Genomic DNA, 19,066 nt, shown 5'->3' with positions numbered 1-19,066 from the left:
GGAAAAGACTTCTAGAAAAGCATCCCGGGCTTCTAAACCTCGCCAAGTTTGGGTCTGGGAGGCGCTCGTGAGACATTAAGCCCTGATTCTGGCTGGTGGCCAGACGGCAAGCTGGGACCACGACGAAGGCTGGTCGGCACACTGGGGGCGGGAACGTTGCTTCTGGCGGATGTGACAGAATAGGCCTGAGGGAGAAGGAGCACGGCAAGCCCTACAAGGAAACCCAAACTGAAACAACTTCGGGCTTACCCAGCTCCTAGGGAGATCAGGAATAGACAAGGAATGGCGCCGGGCACTGGCCGCACACTTGGGTTTACACCTCTAAGCTTGGCAAGCTCCAGAACCTAGATTTCCTCGCAAGATACCCGCGACCAGCGCCTGCTACGGGGTGCTTGCCAGGGTCCCCTTGTCCCGTGAGCTTTGCTCATGGCCACCCGTGTGCCTTCACCTGGATCCGGGGGGACGTCGGCTTCCTGACTCTGGGCCGCATAGGAATGGGCATCAAGTTGGCGAGGGCAGGGGCAGCCATTTTGAGACCAGATGAGCACAGATGGGACCGCACTGACTCTGGCTGCCTGGGGCCGCCATTTTACGTATGGGGCTAGCTGGGACGCCCTGTACGGTGAAACCCAGTGACGCGCGGCTGCCATATTGGCGCGCGTCCTATGGCGGCGGCCATCTTGGAAAGGGGCACGCTGTGGGCGCTGCCATCTTAGAAGTAAAACCGGCCCCTTCGCAGGAACCAGAGCCGAGCTCCTCCCCTGGGTTCCTGAGTTCCTGCGGTCTGCGACTGCCCTCCCTAAATCCATCCTGTTCGGTCTGTTTTCATTTTCACTTGTGTTCAGTGCTCTCGCGCGCGCGTGTGCGTGTGGGTGTGTGACTGCTCTCCGCAGCTTCTGGGTGTCGTGACTTAATTCTCCCACTTGAGGCTCTCTCGCGCCCGCCGTCTCCCCAGTCCCGGCGATCTCCCATCCTAGGCGATGTCTAGCCTGGTTTGACCGCCCTTTTCCCGGGGAATGGCAAGTCTTTCACCTGCCGCACACATTCCCAGATCCACAGACTGATGATCCTCTCCCCAAGAAGGCTACCACAGGAGCTGTCGTCTGAGACTCTGGATACCTTTATTCTTCAAATGGCTTTACCCTTCTCATAGCTCCAGGTGAGACTGGGAGCCAGCACCCGGCCCGCGCCTCTCTCCATTGTCTGAGCGGGTCACAGAGAAGCCTGCAGGCAGGACGCTGGCAGAGTCTGGCGGCCCTTCTGGGGATAGAACTAAGGGGTCCCTGGGTCAGGGGGTTCTCGGGGTCGACAGATCGGTGATGGAGAGCCTTGTGCTTCGGACAACCTCACAGGGTCGGACAGGGCTAGGGGTGGGATGCGGGGACCCTCAGGGACTCACGACAGTTACTAACCTAAGGGAGGGCCCAGGAGAGGGACAGGTGAGGAGCTTGTGTGGAGGGACAGGGCAACTCAGAGGAGGGCACAGAAGAACTTCTTCTCCCGGAAGGGGTTCTCCGAAGTGGGCACCGGGGTGATGAGGGGATCCTCGCAGGCGTGGGCATCACAGTAAGTCATCAAGTCGGCTGCTGCCTTGGACACCTGGGGCACAGCCAGGAGGGGAGTTGTTAGCCAGATCCCCTGAGAGGGCCTGCAGCCTGCCTCCCCAAATGGGTTATCTTTTTGCCATCTCTAGGGCTTCTTAGGACAGTATTCTCTTCCCTCATCCCCCTCAGAGGGACTGTCCCACAGAGCCAGAGACTCCTCCCCTGATCGCAGGGACTCAAGGAAAGAAATCGTCTCTTAACCTGAGATTTGGGGACCTAGAGCACAACTGGGCCAACTGAGGGGACCCAGGATCCGCCCACCTTTATCCGGCACAAGCTGGCTTCAATCTTAAGCTGTTCCACCATCTTGCGGGCTTGCCCAATACTCATAGTGCTGTTCACGGGGGTCTCCCCTTTCATCCTAGAGAAAAGAAAGGAATAGCTCAGAGTATGATGTGGGAGGTGAGGAGCTGCATAATCTCATCTGAAGACCCCCCTCCATGTTCATTTTTCATCAATCTTTACAAGGCTGCCCCAATATTTTGTTCCTCTTATCTTCATCTTCCAGTGGCCTTTCCCATCCCTGTCTTCCTGGGCTAAGGAAATGGAGAGAGTGGGATGAAATGCCCTCCATACTCACACACGGCCTGGGCCCACAGATCATTAGACATAATGATTTAAGGCTTTTCAGCCTTTCCAGCCTTGTGTGTTCCCAGCCCTGAAAGCCTCAACCAGAAAGAGCCCCACCCTGATGAAGACACATGACCCCCACCTGCCTCCTTGAGACCCAGGGGGAGAAAAACAGGATACTCCCTACTCACCTGCAGGCACCGGCAGTGGTAGCCCTGGGGAGTAGTCAGTGGGGTGCACAAAGCCTGCCCCGAGATGGGTGGGTGCCCCACCTGCAGGGAGTTGCAGTTGAAAGTATTTGCTGCTGCAGCAGAAGGAGCTAATACAGAGAAGTCCACTGGGGAGGTCAGGTCAGAGTTCTGTTGAGGGCTGGGCCCAGTTCCTGCAGCTCAAGCACTGCCCAGACGCTGGTACCTGAAGGATGAAGGATGCTAGAAGAAGCTGCTCAGATCCTGGAACATACCAACTGCCTGGCCAGTGGGGGAGCCTGGCTGCTGACTGCGGCCCCTGCACACACCCCCTACTGTGAACTGTCTCACTAGCTGCCCTTCCCCCATTGCAGGCATTCTGAGTCTGGGCTAGGAAGGAGCTGAAGGAGCTGGAAGTAGTTGAAGGCCAGGCTGACTCCCCCCTTAAATGGGGTGGTCTGGACCTGTGACATCGCCTGCAGTGGAGTCTGTACTGGCTGCGGGGGACTCTGCTCATTTGAAAATCTGACATCAGCTGGGCAGTCGCCCCCCTTTTCCCTCCTCCCTCCTCTGACATAGCATGTAGTACCTGAATCTTCTTTTCTTTCCCAGGGACCCTCCATTCTCTGTATCTAGGAAAATGTGATGAGTTACAGGTATCAGCTTCTAGATCACCAAGCACTTCGTGTTCTAGCCACAAGTGGCTCGAGTGGAAGATCAAGGGGCAACAAGGTGCATCGGGAAGATGCCTAAAGAACAAGGAGGAGGAGAAGCTGGGGGAAAAGAGCCGTGCAGATACCAGATCAAAGAATCGGACAAAGAAGAGGTAGGGGGCACTGTGGTTTCGGGGAAAGTCACTGGGCGTTGAAACAGATGGGCTTCCTTGGGTGGGTTTTGTTTTTTTTTTTTTTTTTTTTTTTAAAAACTTTTTATTTATTTATGATAGTCACAGAGAGAGAGAGAGAGAGAGGCAGAGACACAGGCAGAGGGAGAAGCAGGCTCCATGCACCGGGAGCCCGATGTGGGATTCGATCCTGGGTCTCCAGGATCGCGCCCTGGGCCAAAGACAGGCGCTAAACCGCTGCGCCACCTAGGGATCCCCTTTGGGTGGGTTTTGGAGGGTGGGTATCGGTTTGAGAGATTACCCCTCAGGCATGCAGCGTTGTGCTTGGTGCTGTTGAAATGCAAAGATGTACATAATGTTAACCTGACGCCCTGAGGGCTCTTATATGGCATGAAGAGTCATATACACAATAGAAGGTACCCTCTGCCAAGGTCTAGTGTCCATAACGCGCTGCGGGGATTCTGAGGGAGAGTCCAGTTAGGGTCAGAGGTGGTGGATCACATCCTAAGCGCTGGAGACAAAACACGGAGCTGAAATGCTGTCACTCTTGTGATAGGGGCCCTGCCTTGGACGCCTACAGGTCCCAGGGGCTGTGGGCGATAAAAATCAGCGCCAGCTGGATACCCGCCCCCTTCCCCTTGGCGGGTGAAGGTGTGGGCCGAGGGCGGGGATTGCGGCCTCGAGGGCGCGCCCAGGGGGATGCTGCTGACTCACAGCACACCCTGGGTCACGTCTTGGCCTCGCCTGTCCCCTGGGGTCTGCGAACCGGGCCGCGGGGAGAGACCGCACGCGCCTGGCGGAGGAGGGAAGCCCGCGGCCCGACAGGCCCCGCCCCGGGAGTGGCCCCGCCCCCCGCCCCGCGCCCCCGGGGCGGCCGGCGGAAGGGGCGGGGCTTCACGGGAGGCGGAAGTGCCTTTGCCGTTGCTCCCGCTGCCTGCGTACTGGTGAGTGCGGATGGGCGGCGGCCGGCGAGCGGCCAGCGCTGTTGGCGCGGCCGGTGGGGGCTCTGGGCGGCGAGGAGATCACTCGGGAGGGGTGTCTCTGAGTGCGGCCGCACGACCCCAGGCAAGTCCCGCGTGCCCTCGGGGCACCACCTCGCGGTGCGGACTCCGCGGCCTCCTAAGGTGCTCATCCCCCGAGTGGGATGCTTTGCTGCGAGATCAAGGTGGCCTGTCCCAGAATCACGTGTCCAACAGACAAGTTCAGCCGACTTTGGCACTGGGAACTAAGACAGAGGGAAGGGAAAGGGAAGTGATGTTTGCTAGAGGAACACAATCACCTGGGGAGAGGCCACCCGAAACAAAGACTGTTCTGTTATCTCTGGTTCCTCAAACCCAGTCCAGTAGGCTTGTCCTCTCTGTCCCCACCTCCCCTAGGAGAAAAGCCCATTTCCCCCCCCCCCTTCTCTGTCTTTTTCCAGGAACCGCCAGCTGCTTCACCCCATGGCCAGGCGTGGCGTCCAGGCGGCAGAGCAGCTAGGAACTCAAGGCCTGAACCTGGGGCCAGACACTCTGCACTCCCTGCCATGGTCAATGACCCACCAGTACCTGCCTTACTGTGGGCCCAGGAGGTGGGCCACATCTTGGCAGGTCGTGCCCGCAAGCTGCTGCTACAGTTTGGGGTGCTCTTCTGTACCATCCTCCTCCTGCTCTGGGTGTCTGTCTTCCTCTATGGCTCCTTCTACTATTCCTACATGCCTACAGTCAGCCACCTCAGCCCCGTGCATTTCTACTACAGGTGAGAGGGGTCTTCTACCAATGTCGAGGAATTCTTTGAGAGAATTGCTGTTAGGGCCCTTAGAGCTTATTCAGTCCAACCCCCTAGATTACAGAGGAGAAAACTTGAGCCCAGTGTGTTTATAGGGCTTCTTACTTTTCACCGCCCAAGGCCAAGGAAGCTCTGGGTTGGTGGGGCTCTAAGATCCTAGTTCTGCCTCTGGTTACTGAAATCTGTTAAAGGAGAAGGAGAAGAAAATCCCCCTTTTAAACTGTCACTATGAGGATCAGTTCTGTTTGGGTTGGGTCATACCTCTCAGGGCCACTGTAGACGTTTAAACCGAACAGATCCCTTGGGTTGTCTCAGAACTAACCTGGCCTTCAGTAGAGAAGGTATTAGGAAAGCAGCAAGTTGCCTTGTACACTTTCTCCCATTCCTGATAATCCTGTACAGTAGAGATTATGGAAACACAAAGTGACAGTACATAAAGTCCCAGAGTCCTGCATTTTACCTGGGGCTTCAGTTCCTTCTGATTTTACAGACCTTGTCAAATTCTCTCCCCTTGTCTTAACAGTGACAGTAGGACCAATCGAGAGATGCTGATGGGGATATTGTTATCAGTGGTCCAAAGTCATTTATTTTTTCCCCCGTCTTGAGTCCCTGATCAGAGCTGCTTAAACATTTAGGAGGCACGATGTCATGAAAACTTTGACCCTTTTGTTATAAAAACGTGTATGCATGGGGGCACCTGTCTGGTTCAGTTGGTAGGGCATGTGACTCTGACTCTTGATCCCAGGGTCGTGAATTCAAGCTTCATGTTAAAAAAAAAATTATACAGATATATATATATTCACACACACACACAAATATATATGCATGCCCATGTGTAATTTTGCTTACAAGTTGAGGTTTGTGAGCCTCTTAAAAACCATCTATGGATTCCTTGGGAGGAATTTTCTCAAACTAGGCACAAGACCAGAACTACTGAATCAGAATTTGGGGATAGGACCCAGGAATCTGCCTTTTTTCTTTCCTTTCCTTTCCTTTCCTTTCCTTTCCTTTCCTTTCCTTTCCTTTCCTTCCCCTTTCCTTCCTCTTTCCTTCCTCTTTCTTCTTTCTTTCCTCTTTCTTTTCTTTCTTTCTTTTCTTTCTTTCTTTCTTTCTTTTCTTTCTTTTCTTTTTCTTTCTTTTCTTTCTTTCTTTTTTTTTCCTGAGAGAGGGAGAGGGAGCTTGGAGCAGATTGGGGGGCAGAAGGAGGGAGAGAACCCCAATTTCTCTCCACACCCAGTGGGGAGCCCAGCACAGAGCTTGATCCAAGGACCCTGAGATCATAACCCGAGGTGAAGTCAAGAGTCAGACACTTAACTGAGCCGACCAGGTGCCCCCAGGAATCTACATTTCTACCAAGCTCCCCAAGTGAGTCTTTAGAAACACTTAAGTCTGAGACTATTCAACTGAGTATCCATCGAGTCCTGTGTAAGGAATTCTGCTCTAACGAGAGGAAATAAGCTGAAGTAGTAGGAAAGAGAATGAAAGAATCATTCAGGTGTCTTGGATCTCTTGGCTGCATTTCTTTTCCATCTCTCTCTGACAGAGAGAAGGGTACCTGTTCTGGAAGAAGGGATGGGGGACAAGAGGGAGCCCTAGGGGGCCAAGGAGGTGTACGGACAGGTAAGGCAGACTCTATAACTTAGTGGAGTATCATCCCCATTCTCATTTAGGACTGACTGTGATTCATCCACCTCCTTACTCTGCTCCTTCCCTGTTGCCAATGTCTCGCTGGCTAAGGGTGGACGTGATCGGGTGAGTATGGGAGCTACAGAGAGGTTTCATTAGAGCTTTGAAGACTTGAAATCATAGGGATTGAGAAAGACTTGGCGAGCAGGGATTGAGTAATAGAGACTAAGGAAAGCTTGCAAGGAAAGAGAGGTTAAACAAAAAGTCTGAACCATGTAGATTATTCTTTCCTGCTGCAAATGTTAGCAATACCCTTCTTAGATTATTTCCGACAGGCCATATCTGCTAGATGAGATGTGCTTTAGACCTCTGTGAACCTAAATTAAATAGTCAGCTATTTCATTGGACTAGGATGGAATCTACCCAAGAGTTTTGAAAGCCCGTATGTGAAATTATGAAACTCTTGACAAATATGTGTGACTTGACATTACAGAGGTTACTGTGCCAGGGGATGGACCGGATGGCAGTAGGACTTCAGCAAACCCGGAAACCCTGGGAAATGCAGAATGGGAGTGCATCTGTTTATAGTAGGCAAATTGGTGGAGGCTTTGAGAAGAGGGAGGATCCCTTCTTGCTTCAAAAGGACCATTGGAGCATCAACATCACTTTTGCTCACCAGAGTTTGTTGAGTTGTTAGCATAATTTATAGTAATCAGCCATCAAACTAAATAAGAATTTTTCAATCATCCGGAAAGTGTTTTTTTTTTTAAATGGTCCACTGACACAGGGTAGACATAAATGATCACTCTGAAGGGAGGAGTGTAAGTTGTAGCATCTGGGATTGGTATTTAGACTGGCCTTGTTTGGCAGTACAAATAGCTTGCTATGTGTATTCTGTGACCTCTTTCAGTTGCTCAGCAGGTAGCCATACACTGTCAAGAAGACTTCTCAGGTCCAATGAGTAGGTCCCAAATGGACATAGTGATGTGGAAGGTTGGATATTGTAAGGCAGAGATTTATCATTTCGCTTTCTTTCTCTCTTTCTTTCTTTCTTTCTTTCTTTCTGTGGGGGAGCAGAGAGAGAGCAAGAATCTTTTTTTTTTTAGAGCGAGAATCTTAAGCAGGTTCCATGCCCAGCTCAGAATCCAACTTAAGGCTCGATCTCATGACCTGAACCAAAATGAGGAGTTGGGACACTCAACCGAATGAGCCACCCAGGCTCCCCGAGATTGATCATATATATATATATATATTTAAAGATTTTATTTATTTATTCATAGAGACACAGAGAGAGAGAGAGAGGCAGAGACACAGGCAGAGGGAGAAGCAGGCTCCATGCAGGGAGCCTGACGCGGGACTGGATCCCGGGTCTCCAGGATCATGCCCTGGGCTGAAGGCAGGTGCTAAACCGCTGCGCCACCCGGGCTGCCCGAGATTTATCATTTTAGTCTGGCTACTCAGGAAAGGAATTTGGAGATTTATTACAGAATCTTCTATGAAGGGATCCCTGGGTGGCGCAGCGGTTTAGCACCTGCCTTTGGCCCAGGGCGCGATCCTGGAGACCCGGGATCAAATCCCACGTTGGGTTCCCAGTGCATGGAGCCTGCTTCTCCCTCTGCCTATGTCTCTGCCTCTCTCTGTCTCTCTGTGACTATCATAAATAAATAAAAATTAAAAAAAAAAGAATTTGATTTCTTTAAAAAAAGTCTATGAAAACATTGATTCAATAATGTACTTTTGTGGCTAAAAATAGTAATAAATAGACTATATTGAGAGGGAATTAGAAACAAAGCCACAGTATATATGCACCTGAAATGGTGCATACAGTTGTGTGGCTGCCTGTTGTGGAGATCCTTTTTTTTTTTTTTTAAAGATTGTATTTATTTATTCATGAGAGACACACACAGAGAGAGAGAGAGAGAGGCAGAGACACAGGCAGAGGGAGAAGCAGGCTCCATGCAGGGAGCCCGAGTGGGATTCGATACCGGGTCTCCAGGATCAGGCCCTGGACTGAAAGTGGCGCTAAACCACTGAGCCACCTGGCTGCCCCTGTTGTGGAGATCCTAGTGGTGATTCAGGTAGCCTGCAATTGGGTGTGAGGCTGCTGGATAAGGAAGGAAGGGAAAGATGAATGGTGAGGGGAAATCCAATATCAGAGACTCCAATCAGGGTAGTCCCTGATAATTAAAGCAGGTTGATCCTTTTGTCCATTTACAGCGAATATAAAGGAAGGGATGAAGAAATAGAAAGCATAATGTGTCTATTTTCTGTGTAACACTTTGGTAGAAGTAGAAAATGTGGCCCTGCTTTCCAGGAGCTTACAGGTTTGATAGAAATCTATATACTGCATGAAGTAGCAAGGCATAAGGTGCAGATTCTGCATTTCAGAAGAATTTGTGGAGAATTTGATGCATCAGTGTGAGACTATGGGGATGGTGGGGCTCAAAATGGACCGACCCTGTAAGGAAGGGTGAATATTGTGGGGATGTGGGAACAGAAGGAGAATGCCCATCAGATGTGAACAAAGGCTTGGAGTCATTCACAAGATTCTGATATTTGATTTGGTGGCTCCCATTGGAGATGTTGGTTTAGACAGAATTACTAGTTTAAAAACATAATTAAACAGCTTTATTGAGATAAAACTCACGTACCGTACAATTCACCCATTTAACATGTATAGTTCAGGGACGCCTGGTTGCGTGTCTGCCGTCCGCTTGGGGCGTGGTCCGGGTATCCGGGATTGACTCCCTGAGGGAGTCTGCTTCTCCCTCTGTTTCTCTTCCTCTCTCTCTGTCTCTCATGAATAAATAAAATCTTTTTAATTAATAAATAAGTGTATAGTTCAGTCATTTTTAGTGTACTCACAGAGTTAAGCAACCAGCACCCCAATTAATGGTAGAACATTTTCACCCCAAAAAAGAAACTCCTACCCATTAGCTAGCAGTCACTACCCATTTCGCTTCAACCCACCTAGAGAACTACCTATTAAAATGTTTCAGGGGTGCCTGGGTGACTCAGTTAAGCATTCGACTTTTGATTTCAGCCCCGGTCATGACCCTGAGAAGGGTTGTGTGAGATCGAGCACCAAAGATCTGAGTTGGGTGTGGAGCCTACTTAAGATCTCTCTCCCTCTTCTCCCCTTCCCCCTGCCTGTAAAAATGTTTCAGAGAATTCAGTGAAGCAGCTGGCTTCTTCTGGCCTCTTCCATGGGCTAGGAATCTCATGGAATCCATTTTTTCAACAGATAATTCATTTTGAAAAAAAAAAAAAAGATAATTCATTTTGAAGATAAGAATCTGTACAAAGAAAGACTTTTACAGGATTTTTCTACCTTTTACCCTAGTGATAGTGCTCAAAGCACCCTCAGCCATACCTGGATTTTCAAGGTGGTTCGCTATGGGCTTTTTAAAAAATCTATTATCTTTGTTTAAAAACAACATCTTTTAGAAAGCCAGCTTTTAAAAAAAAAAATCCATTCTCTTTGTTTAAAAACAAAAGCTATACTCTTGCCTCTGAGGATGTCGTGCTACAGATAAAAATAATTGAATAAAGAGATTAGAAGAATATTGTAATGGTCAGGAAAAACCGGAGTGTGTCTGGTGGCAAATCTGTAACCTTTCAAGGTTAATGCCAGTGAAGAAGCCTCCCCACTAGGAGCCGCAGGGTTCTACCAACAGACAAGAGGTAAGGAACCCAGAGCGACAGAAAGCTGAACTGGAGTGACCTGACTGTGAGGGGTGGTTTGGGAGTTGGTGTACACTTCTGGCACTTGGTTAATTAATAATGTAAGCGAAGGCAGGCTGGGCCCAGGGGGATGGCCTCACGGGGACAGAGGCCTGAGTCACAGATGGCCCAGTTGGCAACATGACGGTTCACTTTTGGAAAAAGAGATGTGACACAGCCTTTCTCTGATTCAGCCAAGTCACGGGTGGTGATCTCAGAAGTGGGAGGGCGGCCACCAGGGGGCAGCACCTTCCCGGGAATGAGAGACCCCGCCGCCCCCTGTGCTGGCCTGGGGGTGTGTGGCAGCGTTTGGAGGTGGGAGGAGGTGGAATTTTTTTTTTTTTTTTTTATGTATTTTTTGAAAAGAGATGGGGGCTACCTTGGGCAGGTGCTGATGTATGGACAGCCGTACCGCGTTACCTTAGAGCTTGAGCTGCCAGAGTCCCCTGTGAATCAAGATTTGGGCATGTTCTTAGTCACCATTTCATGCTACACCAGAGGCGGCCGCATCATCTCCACTTCTTCACGCTCTGTAAGTGTTCAGGACCTGTCTGGGAGGGCACGGGGGTGACAACAGATGTCAGAACATCTGGGTAGGGCTTTAGGTCTGAGGTCACAGACTCATCAGGATAGGGAAGAGGGGGGTGATGCCTGGGTGGCTCAGTGGTTTGGCCCGTCTTCAGCCCAGGGCGGAATCCTGGAGACCTGGGATCGAGTTCCACATCAGACTCCTTGGGTGGAGCCTGCTTCTCTCTCTCCCTCTCTCTCTCTCTCTCTCTCATGAATAAATAAATAAAATCTTAAAAAAAAAAAAAGATAGGGAAGATGAGTCAGTTCACCAAGCCAGACAGACACTCCAGATACCTGATAGCTGCCTGTCCAGCTTCAGGGTAAAGTCTGAAGAGTGGAGCCAAAATGGGCTTCATTAGACCCCAGAGATCTGCACTGGAATCCTCCTCACTCAGAAACACACAAGCTGAGAGACAGCTTCTTTCACCCCTTGGTTACACAGCATTACCAACTGAGTGTGATAGTAGTAGTCCTGTAGCCAGACTAGTTTGGATTCAATGAAAAAAGGTACAGTGCTCACTAGTGTATAGCGGGTGTTCAATAAATATGAGACTCCATTCTTACATGAATTGTCAACAGAGCTACATTATGAAACAAATCCCTGAGTGTCTATATGGAGAAAAAAGTTTCAGGTGGTACACTGAAACTTAGAGACAATTTTGGATTGTAGAACTGCCTGGGGGAAAGATCAGAGACTGTGTGGGACTTCACCTATGCAGGTTTCAGGAAGAAGGGGATGAAGACGTGGGCGGGCGGGCATGTTACTCAGGTAGTTGGAATGACTGGGCCAAGGGTTGGGGAGTGTGGTAGGAAGTGAAAATGAGAGAGCATGGGGCCTGAGGAAGAAGCAGGCTTCACAGACTACTCAGGAGCGGTGGAAGGGTGGGTGGGGCTGTGGAAATTTGGGGGTACCTGTCCCCAGCCTCTCCTTCCTGGCCCTGGCAGGTGATGTTGCATTACCGCTCAGACCTGCTGCAGATGCTTGACACACTGGTCTTCTCCAGCCTCCTGCTGTTTGGATTTGCAGAGCAGAAGCAGCTCCTGGAGGTGGAGCTCTACTCGGAATATAGGGAGAACTCGGTAAGGGGGTGAAGGAAGACTAGATACCACTGTCCGCATGAGCCCAGAATTCTCCCTGTGGAGCCTCTGGGCTCGGTCAACAGGAACAGCAGTGGAGATGCTGGAAGTGGGCTTCAGATTGGGCTTGAAGAGTGACGGCAACAGGATCGTGGCCTGACACTCAGTGCCCTGCCCTCTGCAGTATGTGCCAACTACTGGAGCGATTATTGAGATCCACAGCAAGCGCATCCAGATGTACGGAGCCTACCTCCGCATCCATGCCCATTTCACCGGGCTTAGGTGAGGAACCACTGCAGCTCGTATGGGGGCTGTCCTTAAGTGAAACTAACTTGAATTTTCCTAGAAATGACTTCTGGGAAGTGAGAAGGCTAGTGCTCTCCGGTAACTGCCTCTTCCTGCCTCAGGTATCTGCTGTACAACTTCCCGATGACCTGCGCCTTCATAGGCGTCGCCAGCAACTTCACCTTCCTGAGTGTCATTGTGCTCTTCAGCTATATGCAGTGGGTGTGGGGGGGCATCTGGCCCCGACACCGCTTCTCCTTGCAGGTCACAAAGGACTTCCTTCTTCTCCCCTTCATCATCCTTCTTGGACTAAGGAGTGGGCTGGGGCATGATGGGGATGCTCCTCGGGTGTTAAAGGTCCAGATCACAGCGGGGGTGGGGGGGCATCCTCACTGCTCACTAGTATCCCCTTCGCAGGTAAACATCCGAAAAAGAGACAGTTCCCAGAAGCCAGTACAGCGAAGGATCTCAGCCCATCATCCAGGTAAACGTGATGGGAGGGGGCCTCCTGTGTTAGCCAGGATGAAGCTTTAGGCCCTCACAGCTGGGCTAAGGGTCAGAGGATAGGCAGACCGGAGGAGGTGAGCTTGGCACTGCTGCCTGCGTGCAGTTGCTTTAGCCCTACCCTGTCCTCTACCCACTTTGGAGGCACAGAGCCCCAAGGCCAGGAGGAGTCAACACAGCTGTCAGACATCACAGAGGACGGTGAGAGCCCTGAAGATCCCCCAGGGGCAGGTACAGTAACAGCTCACCCGCCTGCCCTCCCTGTCTTCAGTTGTCCCCTTTAGCCTCTTAGCCTGACCTCTGCATTCCCCCTGTGGCTGCAGAGGGTCAGCTCCCTGAGGAGGAGAAACCAGATCCGCAGCCCTTGAATGGAGAGGAGGAGCTGGAGCCAGAGGCCAGTGATGGTGAGGGGCGCTCGGTGAGGGGTGCTCGGCATGGGGGGTCTGGTGGAGTGGAGGTGGCATGTCGGTGGGGAGGAGGTTATATTGACCGAGGGGGTTGAAGAGCCCCTGGTTACTTAATGTCCCATTTGGGATTTTGTTTCTCCCTCCTCTGGCCCAGGTTCAGGCTCCTGGGAAGACGCAGCTTTGCTGACGGAGGCCAACCTGCCTGCTCCTACCCATGCCCTTGCCCCAGAAACTCTGGGCAGCTCTGAACCCTCTGTGGGCAGTCTTCGACAGCGCCCCACCTGCTCCAGTTCCTGAAGAGAACAGGACAGAGTCCTCACATTCCAGCCTTTTCTCACTTGACAACTCTTCCCCCGTCCTGTGGCTCCCCCAATAAACTATTTTCATGCCCACTGCTTCCCTGACTCCTTGAAATGGATTCAGGGCCTTGTGAAAACGCTGCATTGCCCTGGCACCTTCCCCGCCACCCAGCAGTGGAAGAGGTTGTCTTGCTGGAGGGCCGGCCGGTGGGGAAGGCCTCCAGACCTGGCCTGTTATACAGCTGTTTCCATTCAGAAGCCTAGGAAGTCAAAGGAGAGAAAACCTCTCTTGCCCACTGCCTCCACGTGACTGGAGAGGGGGATCGAGGAGGGCGGGTCTGGAGAGCTGGGCTGCATCATTCTGGCCTCTGTACCCCACCCTTTCTCTGTCCATTGGGAGGAAATGACTGCCCTGGATGTGGTATGATTTTTACCGAAACCACATTTTGGAGCCCAGGCCCCATGCTGTCACAGCTACTTTCCAACCCCCAACTGCAGCCAGGTGGCCCTCGCCCTGTTCCTCTCCTCACCCCCCCCCCCCCACACACACACACACAGCTTCAGCCCTGTGATTCTCCGCTCCTGGCTGCTTTCCACATTCCGCCCACCTCTCCAAACCCAGGCATCCTGGCCTCCAGATGCAGCAGCTGCCTGTGGCTCCCCCCACCCCAGCCCCGTGACTCAGGCTCTCTGAAGGGACCAGCCGGCTTCTTGGCATTCACCGGGAAAGGGCGGGGGGTGCAGGGCAGGGGGGCTGGGTGGTGACATCATCATGGAAGGGTATAAAAGCTTCAAGCCAAAACAATTGAAGACAAAACCTGCCCGTGTAGCCCGTGCTCCTGGGGACACCCTAGCCTTTCACCCACAGCCCTCTGGCCTGAGATCTGCACTGCTGGGAGACCTCCCCGCTGGTGAGGGGGCTACTGGGGGCCAGGGGAAGGGGATGGCAGGTGGGGGGCGGCAGGGACTGGAGCTCCTGTGGTAGATGGGGAACGGTCCAGGTCCGCAGGTTTTCCCCTTCTGTTCCATCTCTTCTTTCTCGTTTCTGTCTCCTTTTGGGTTTTTCCGTATGTCTCTGACTGATAATTGTTTTTACTGAGATCGGTCCTTTGAGTGGCAGCTGGGAATAATTCTACCTTTCTTCCTCAGGCTGAGTAAATCCTCTTTTTTTGCCCTCCAGCACTTTGTTTATTCATTAACTGTTTCTGGTACTTCACCCATTGCCAATCGCGCACCCATCTCTCAGGTCAGCCTGCTTTTGTTTCACCCCAAACCAACCAGCAGGTCCATAGCTCGTTGAGAAGTTGGTTGACAAATCAGCATGTCTGTGTCCTTTTCTTTGCTTTCCTGTCCTCTTCTTTGCCCCCAGCTGTGCTTCCCTGGTTTTGTTGGGGGCAGGGGGGCAGAGGGCATGGGGTCTGGGCGGTCTCGACTTCTCCAACTCCTTCCCTTCCAGACTCCAATGCTGGGCTCTCCCTGCCTTCTGTGGCTCCTGGCTGTCACCTTCTCCTTAGTGGCCAGATCACAGCTCTTGACCCCTCAAGACTTTAAGGAGGAGGAGGAAGATGAGACACTACGGCCGCCTCTGCCTGCTGTCCTCTGTGACTACGACAGTTGCCGCCACCTGCAGGTGCCATGCAAGGAGCTGCAGAGGGCCGCCCCCAGGGCCTGCCTGTGCCCTGGGCTCTCCAGCCCTGCCCAGCCTCCTTACCCTCCGCGCCTGGGAGAAGTGCACGTGGTGGCTGAGACGGGCAGCGCCGTGGTGCACTGGTGTGCCCCCTCCTCCCCGGTCCACCAGTACTGGCTGCTGCTTTGGGAAGGCAGTGGGGCTCCCCAGAAGGGGCCCCCCCTCAACTCTACAGCCCGCAGAGCAGAACTGAAGAGGCTGAAGCCTGGGGGCACTTATGTCGTTTGCGTGGTGGCTGCAAATGGAGCTGGAGAAAGCAGCGTGCCAGAGGCAGGTGGGGAGGGCCTTGATGGGGTGAGTGGCCCTACTTTCGGGCCCTGTGGCAGGCTGGCCGTGCCCCCCAGGTCCCTGACCCTGGTCCACACAGCTGTTGGGGTGGGCACAGTTCTGGTCCTGCTGACTTGCTCTGCTCTGGTTTGGCACTTCTGCTTGCGTGAGCGCTGGGGCTGCCCCCACCGCGCAGCCTCCCTACCAACAGCAGGGCTCTGAAGCAACCTGGGGGCCTCTTAGGCCTGGCTGAGTCTGGGCTTGGAGAGGAGAGGTCGGCCTGGACTCCTTGGGAGGAGGCGGTTGCCGCTGCTGCCCAGAACAGCCCAGAACAGCCCAGAGGGCAGAGTAGAAGGCCAGGTGCCTGGGCCACAACTGAGTCTCAGTGCTTAGCCTGAGAGCTTGCTCAGGCCCCAAACTCTCCGTTCTGCTCCACACTGAGGGTTGGAAAGGAGCAGAGAAGCTTGCAATTTTTTACTTAAAGGACCAGATAGTAAACAACGTAGGCTTTGCATTTCCAGAGGACAAAATCAAAGGTGATTTGTAGGTACTTCTATAGCCATGTAATCATGTAAACACGTAAAAAACATTCTTAGCTCATCGGCCCTACAAATCAGGCCCTGGCTATATTAGGCCTGTTGGCTGTAGTTAGCTGATCCCAATCCCTGCCATATACCCTCCAAAGGGCCCTGTCACCTTGGTGGCTTTGGTGGGATTTTTGAGAACAAGCTGCTGCAGGATAGGAGTTTGGGGCAAGACTACTTCCTCTTTTACCTTTTATTTAGATCTAGAGGATGTGCACACCTGAGTCCAAATCCACCTGTCTGAAGTGGAGATAAATTACATGGGTTGGAGAACCACAGACTGCCTAACTGCTTTCTGAGGCATTTCCCAGATCCAAGGATTTCCCCCACTTTCCCTAAATCTGTGTTTGTTGTATATCCACTGTACCAACATTAAAGGAAATATAAAAGGAAGATATTTTTATTTTTCATAATCCTTTTCATTTTCCTGTCCACACACCTATTTTTCAGAGAAGTGTATACTTTTGAATTTATAATTAAATTAACTGGATGGGGCAGCCCCGGTGGCTTAGTGGTTTAGCGCCGCCTTCAGCCCAGGGCGTGATCCTAGAGCCCTGGGATAGAGTCCCATGTTTGGCTCCCTGCATGGAACCTGCTTCTCCCTCTGCCTGTGTCTCTGCCCGCCCCCTCTCTCTCTAATAAAATCTTTAAAAAAATAAAATGGATGTAGGAGTGCCTGGGTGGCTCATTCAATTGAGTGTCAGACTCGGTTTCAGCTCAGGTCATAATTGCAGGGTCATGAGAGCGAGCCCCACTTTGGGCTCTGTGCTGGGTGTGAAGCCTGCTGGACAGTCTCTCTCCCTTTGCCCCTACCCCCCAAATAAATAAAGAAAACCTTTAAAAAATAAAAAATAAACCAACTGGATGTAGAAAAGCCTGAGTTGCTAGAGAGTATAATCCTCACTTTTGCTGGTCTTATAACTTTTTTTTTATGCATTGATTATTTATTCAGCAATAGTTAAAATTCAGATCCAAATAACTTTTTTAAAATAAAATTTTAGGGCAGCCCTGGTGGCGCAGCGGTTTAGTGCCGCCTGCAGCTCAGGGTGTGATCCTGGGGACCTGGGGTCGAGTCCCACATCAGGCTCCTTGCAGGGAGCCTGCTTCTCCCTCTGCCTGTGTCTCTGCCTGTGTCTCTCATGAAAAAATAAGATTTTATTTATTTATTTATTTATTTTTATTTATTTATTTATTTATTCATGAGAGACACACAGAGAGAGGCAGACACAGGCAGAGGGAGAAGCAGGCTCCCTGCAGGGAGCCTGACATGGGATTCAATCTTAGGACTCCAGGATCACGTCCTGAGTTGAAGTTGGAGCTAAACTGCTGAGCCACCTGGGCTGCCCCTGGTCTTATAACTTTTTTTTTTTTTTTTTTTGCTGTGGTTTATAACTTTTAATAACAGAATTGACAGTTATATGAATTTCAAGTACTGCTGGAGAATACAAAGGAAAATTCCCCCAGATTTTTATTCAATGCTGATGTATTTTTTTAAGATTTTATATATTTATTCATGAGAGAGAGAGAGAGAGAGAGAGGCAGAGAGAGAAGCAGGCTCCGTGCAGGAAGCCTGAGGTAAGACTCGATCCCAGGACCCCAGGACCATGTCCTGAGCCAAAGGCAGATGCTCAACCGCTGAGCCACCCAGGTGTCCCTCAATGCTCTTATTTTCTTTGTTCACAGTAGATGATGGACAGTGTTCCACGTTGGTAATTCATAGCCTCCTTGGTTATGTTAAAGGCTGTGCAACTTTCCCTAGGAGGATGCTCCTTAAAGGACCAAAGCCATCGCTCTTTACTGGAACATTTGTCTTCAGTGTTTGCTACGGGTATCTTTGTGTATCCTTCACGTTTGTGTATTTAATACTATACAGTTGATTATTTTATTTTTTAACCATTAGAGCTCAAGATAAATTTAAAATACGTGTATTATGGGATGCCTGGGTGGCTCAGTGGTTGGGCAGCTGTTTTGGGCTCAGGTCGTGATCCTGGGATCCGGGATCAAGTCCTGTATCAGGCTCCTGCAAGGAGCCTGCTTCTCCCTCTGCCTATGTCTCTGCTTCTCTCTCTCTCTCTCATAAATAAATAAATCTTAAAAAAAAAATTCACGTATTCTAAGACCACATTATAGTGAATACTGTGTCCCTGTTTTATTTGCTTCCCCCTTTTCCTCAGTATTCATTTGCAAATGAGGGCCCTGCTTTCTCATTATTCAAGACTTGCTCTGTGTGCCTTCTCATTTACTCTTCACAATCTTTCTAAAAAAAAAAAAAAAAGATTTTATTTATTCATGAGAGACGGAGGAGAGAGAGAGGCAGAGACACAGGCAGAGGGAGAAGCTGGCTCCAAGCAGGGAGCCTGACATGGGACTCGATACCGGGTCTCCAGGATCAAACCCTGGGCTGGAGGCCGTGCTAAACCACTGAGCCATCTGGGCTGCCCTCTTTTTTTTTTTTTTTTAATTTTTTTTTTTAATTTTTATTTATTTATGATAGTCACAGAGAGAGAGAGAGAGAGAGAGGCGCAGAGACACAGGCAGAGGGAGAAGCAGGCTCCATGCACCGGGAGCCCGACGTGGGATTCGATTCCGGGTCTCCAGGATCGCGCCCTGAGCCAAAGGCAGGCGCCAAACCGCTGCGCCACCCAGGGATCCCTGGGCTGCCCTCTTTTTCTTTTTCTTTTTCTTTTTTCTTTTTGTTTTTTGAGATTTTATTTATTCATGAGAGACACAGAGAGAGGCAGAGACACAGGCAGAGGGAGCAGCAGACTCTCCGTAGGGAGCCCGATGCAGGAATTCAATCCCAGGACTCCAGGATCACGCCCTGAGCCAAAGGCAGCTGCCCAAGGGCTGAGGCACCCAGGCGTCCCATCTTCACATTCTTTCAAAGAGACAGGATCACCTGGAAGTAAATGAGAACTCTGACATTCTAAATGGTTTAAAGATACACCAGTAAGGAGGTGAGTTAGGATGCCCAACTTCAAAGCTGAAGTTCTTCACTCCAGTATGGAGAGGCAACACAGCATAGTGGTTTAGTGAATGCACACTGCATGGGTGTGTGGATTCT

At 51.1% G+C, this 19,066-nt stretch overlaps 3 protein-coding genes across 13 annotated transcripts; 2 read left to right on the top strand and 1 right to left on the bottom strand.

Moving 5' to 3' along the window:
• The first annotated feature begins 700 nt into the window (after nucleotides 1–700).
• Nucleotides 701–13,560, top strand: BSCL2 (BSCL2 lipid droplet biogenesis associated, seipin). 11 transcript variants are annotated; one of them, XM_077862020.1, is made up of 12 exons: nucleotides 701–1,159; nucleotides 2,975–3,188; nucleotides 4,627–4,943; nucleotides 6,644–6,725; nucleotides 10,689–10,854; nucleotides 11,838–11,972; nucleotides 12,154–12,251; nucleotides 12,377–12,518; nucleotides 12,672–12,738; nucleotides 12,903–12,989; nucleotides 13,082–13,162; nucleotides 13,320–13,560. In XM_077862020.1, exons 3-12 carry the CDS (start codon nucleotides 4,649–4,651, stop codon nucleotides 13,460–13,462), a joined length of 1,296 nt encoding a protein of 431 aa, XP_077718146.1. In that variant the 5' UTR covers nucleotides 701–1,159; nucleotides 2,975–3,188; nucleotides 4,627–4,648; the 3' UTR covers nucleotides 13,463–13,560. The 11 variants fall into 11 exon arrangements, with proteins under 11 accessions (XP_077718146.1, XP_077718143.1, XP_077718142.1 ...); XM_077862017.1 differs by having other exon boundaries at nucleotides 703–1,159; nucleotides 10,711–10,854; nucleotides 12,909–12,989; XM_077862016.1 differs by having other exon boundaries at nucleotides 704–1,159; nucleotides 3,057–3,188; nucleotides 10,711–10,854.
• GNG3 (G protein subunit gamma 3) lies at nucleotides 1,103–2,798 on the bottom strand. Its single transcript, XM_077862029.1, has 3 exons — nucleotides 2,366–2,798; nucleotides 1,866–1,965; nucleotides 1,103–1,599 (listed from the first exon to the last, which is right to left on the bottom strand). Exons 2-3 carry the CDS (start codon nucleotides 1,962–1,964, stop codon nucleotides 1,471–1,473), a joined length of 228 nt encoding a protein of 75 aa, XP_077718155.1. The 5' UTR covers nucleotide 1,965; nucleotides 2,366–2,798; the 3' UTR covers nucleotides 1,103–1,470.
• A 157-nt stretch (nucleotides 13,561–13,717) lies between the features above and the next one.
• LRRN4CL (LRRN4 C-terminal like) lies at nucleotides 13,718–16,395 on the top strand. The gene is made up of 2 exons (XM_077862026.1): nucleotides 13,718–14,375; nucleotides 14,921–16,395. Exon 2 carries the CDS (start codon nucleotides 14,927–14,929, stop codon nucleotides 15,638–15,640), a length of 714 nt encoding a protein of 237 aa, XP_077718152.1. The 5' UTR covers nucleotides 13,718–14,375; nucleotides 14,921–14,926; the 3' UTR covers nucleotides 15,641–16,395.
• The last annotated feature ends 2,671 nt before the right edge of the window (nucleotides 16,396–19,066 follow it).

The sequence above is a fragment of the Canis aureus genome, chromosome 21 (genome assembly GCF_053574225.1).
Source record: "Canis aureus isolate CA01 chromosome 21, VMU_Caureus_v.1.0, whole genome shotgun sequence".
Taxonomy (NCBI): Eukaryota; Metazoa; Chordata; class Mammalia; order Carnivora; family Canidae; genus Canis; species Canis aureus.
This window is presented reverse-complemented; position numbering and strand designations above follow the sequence as displayed.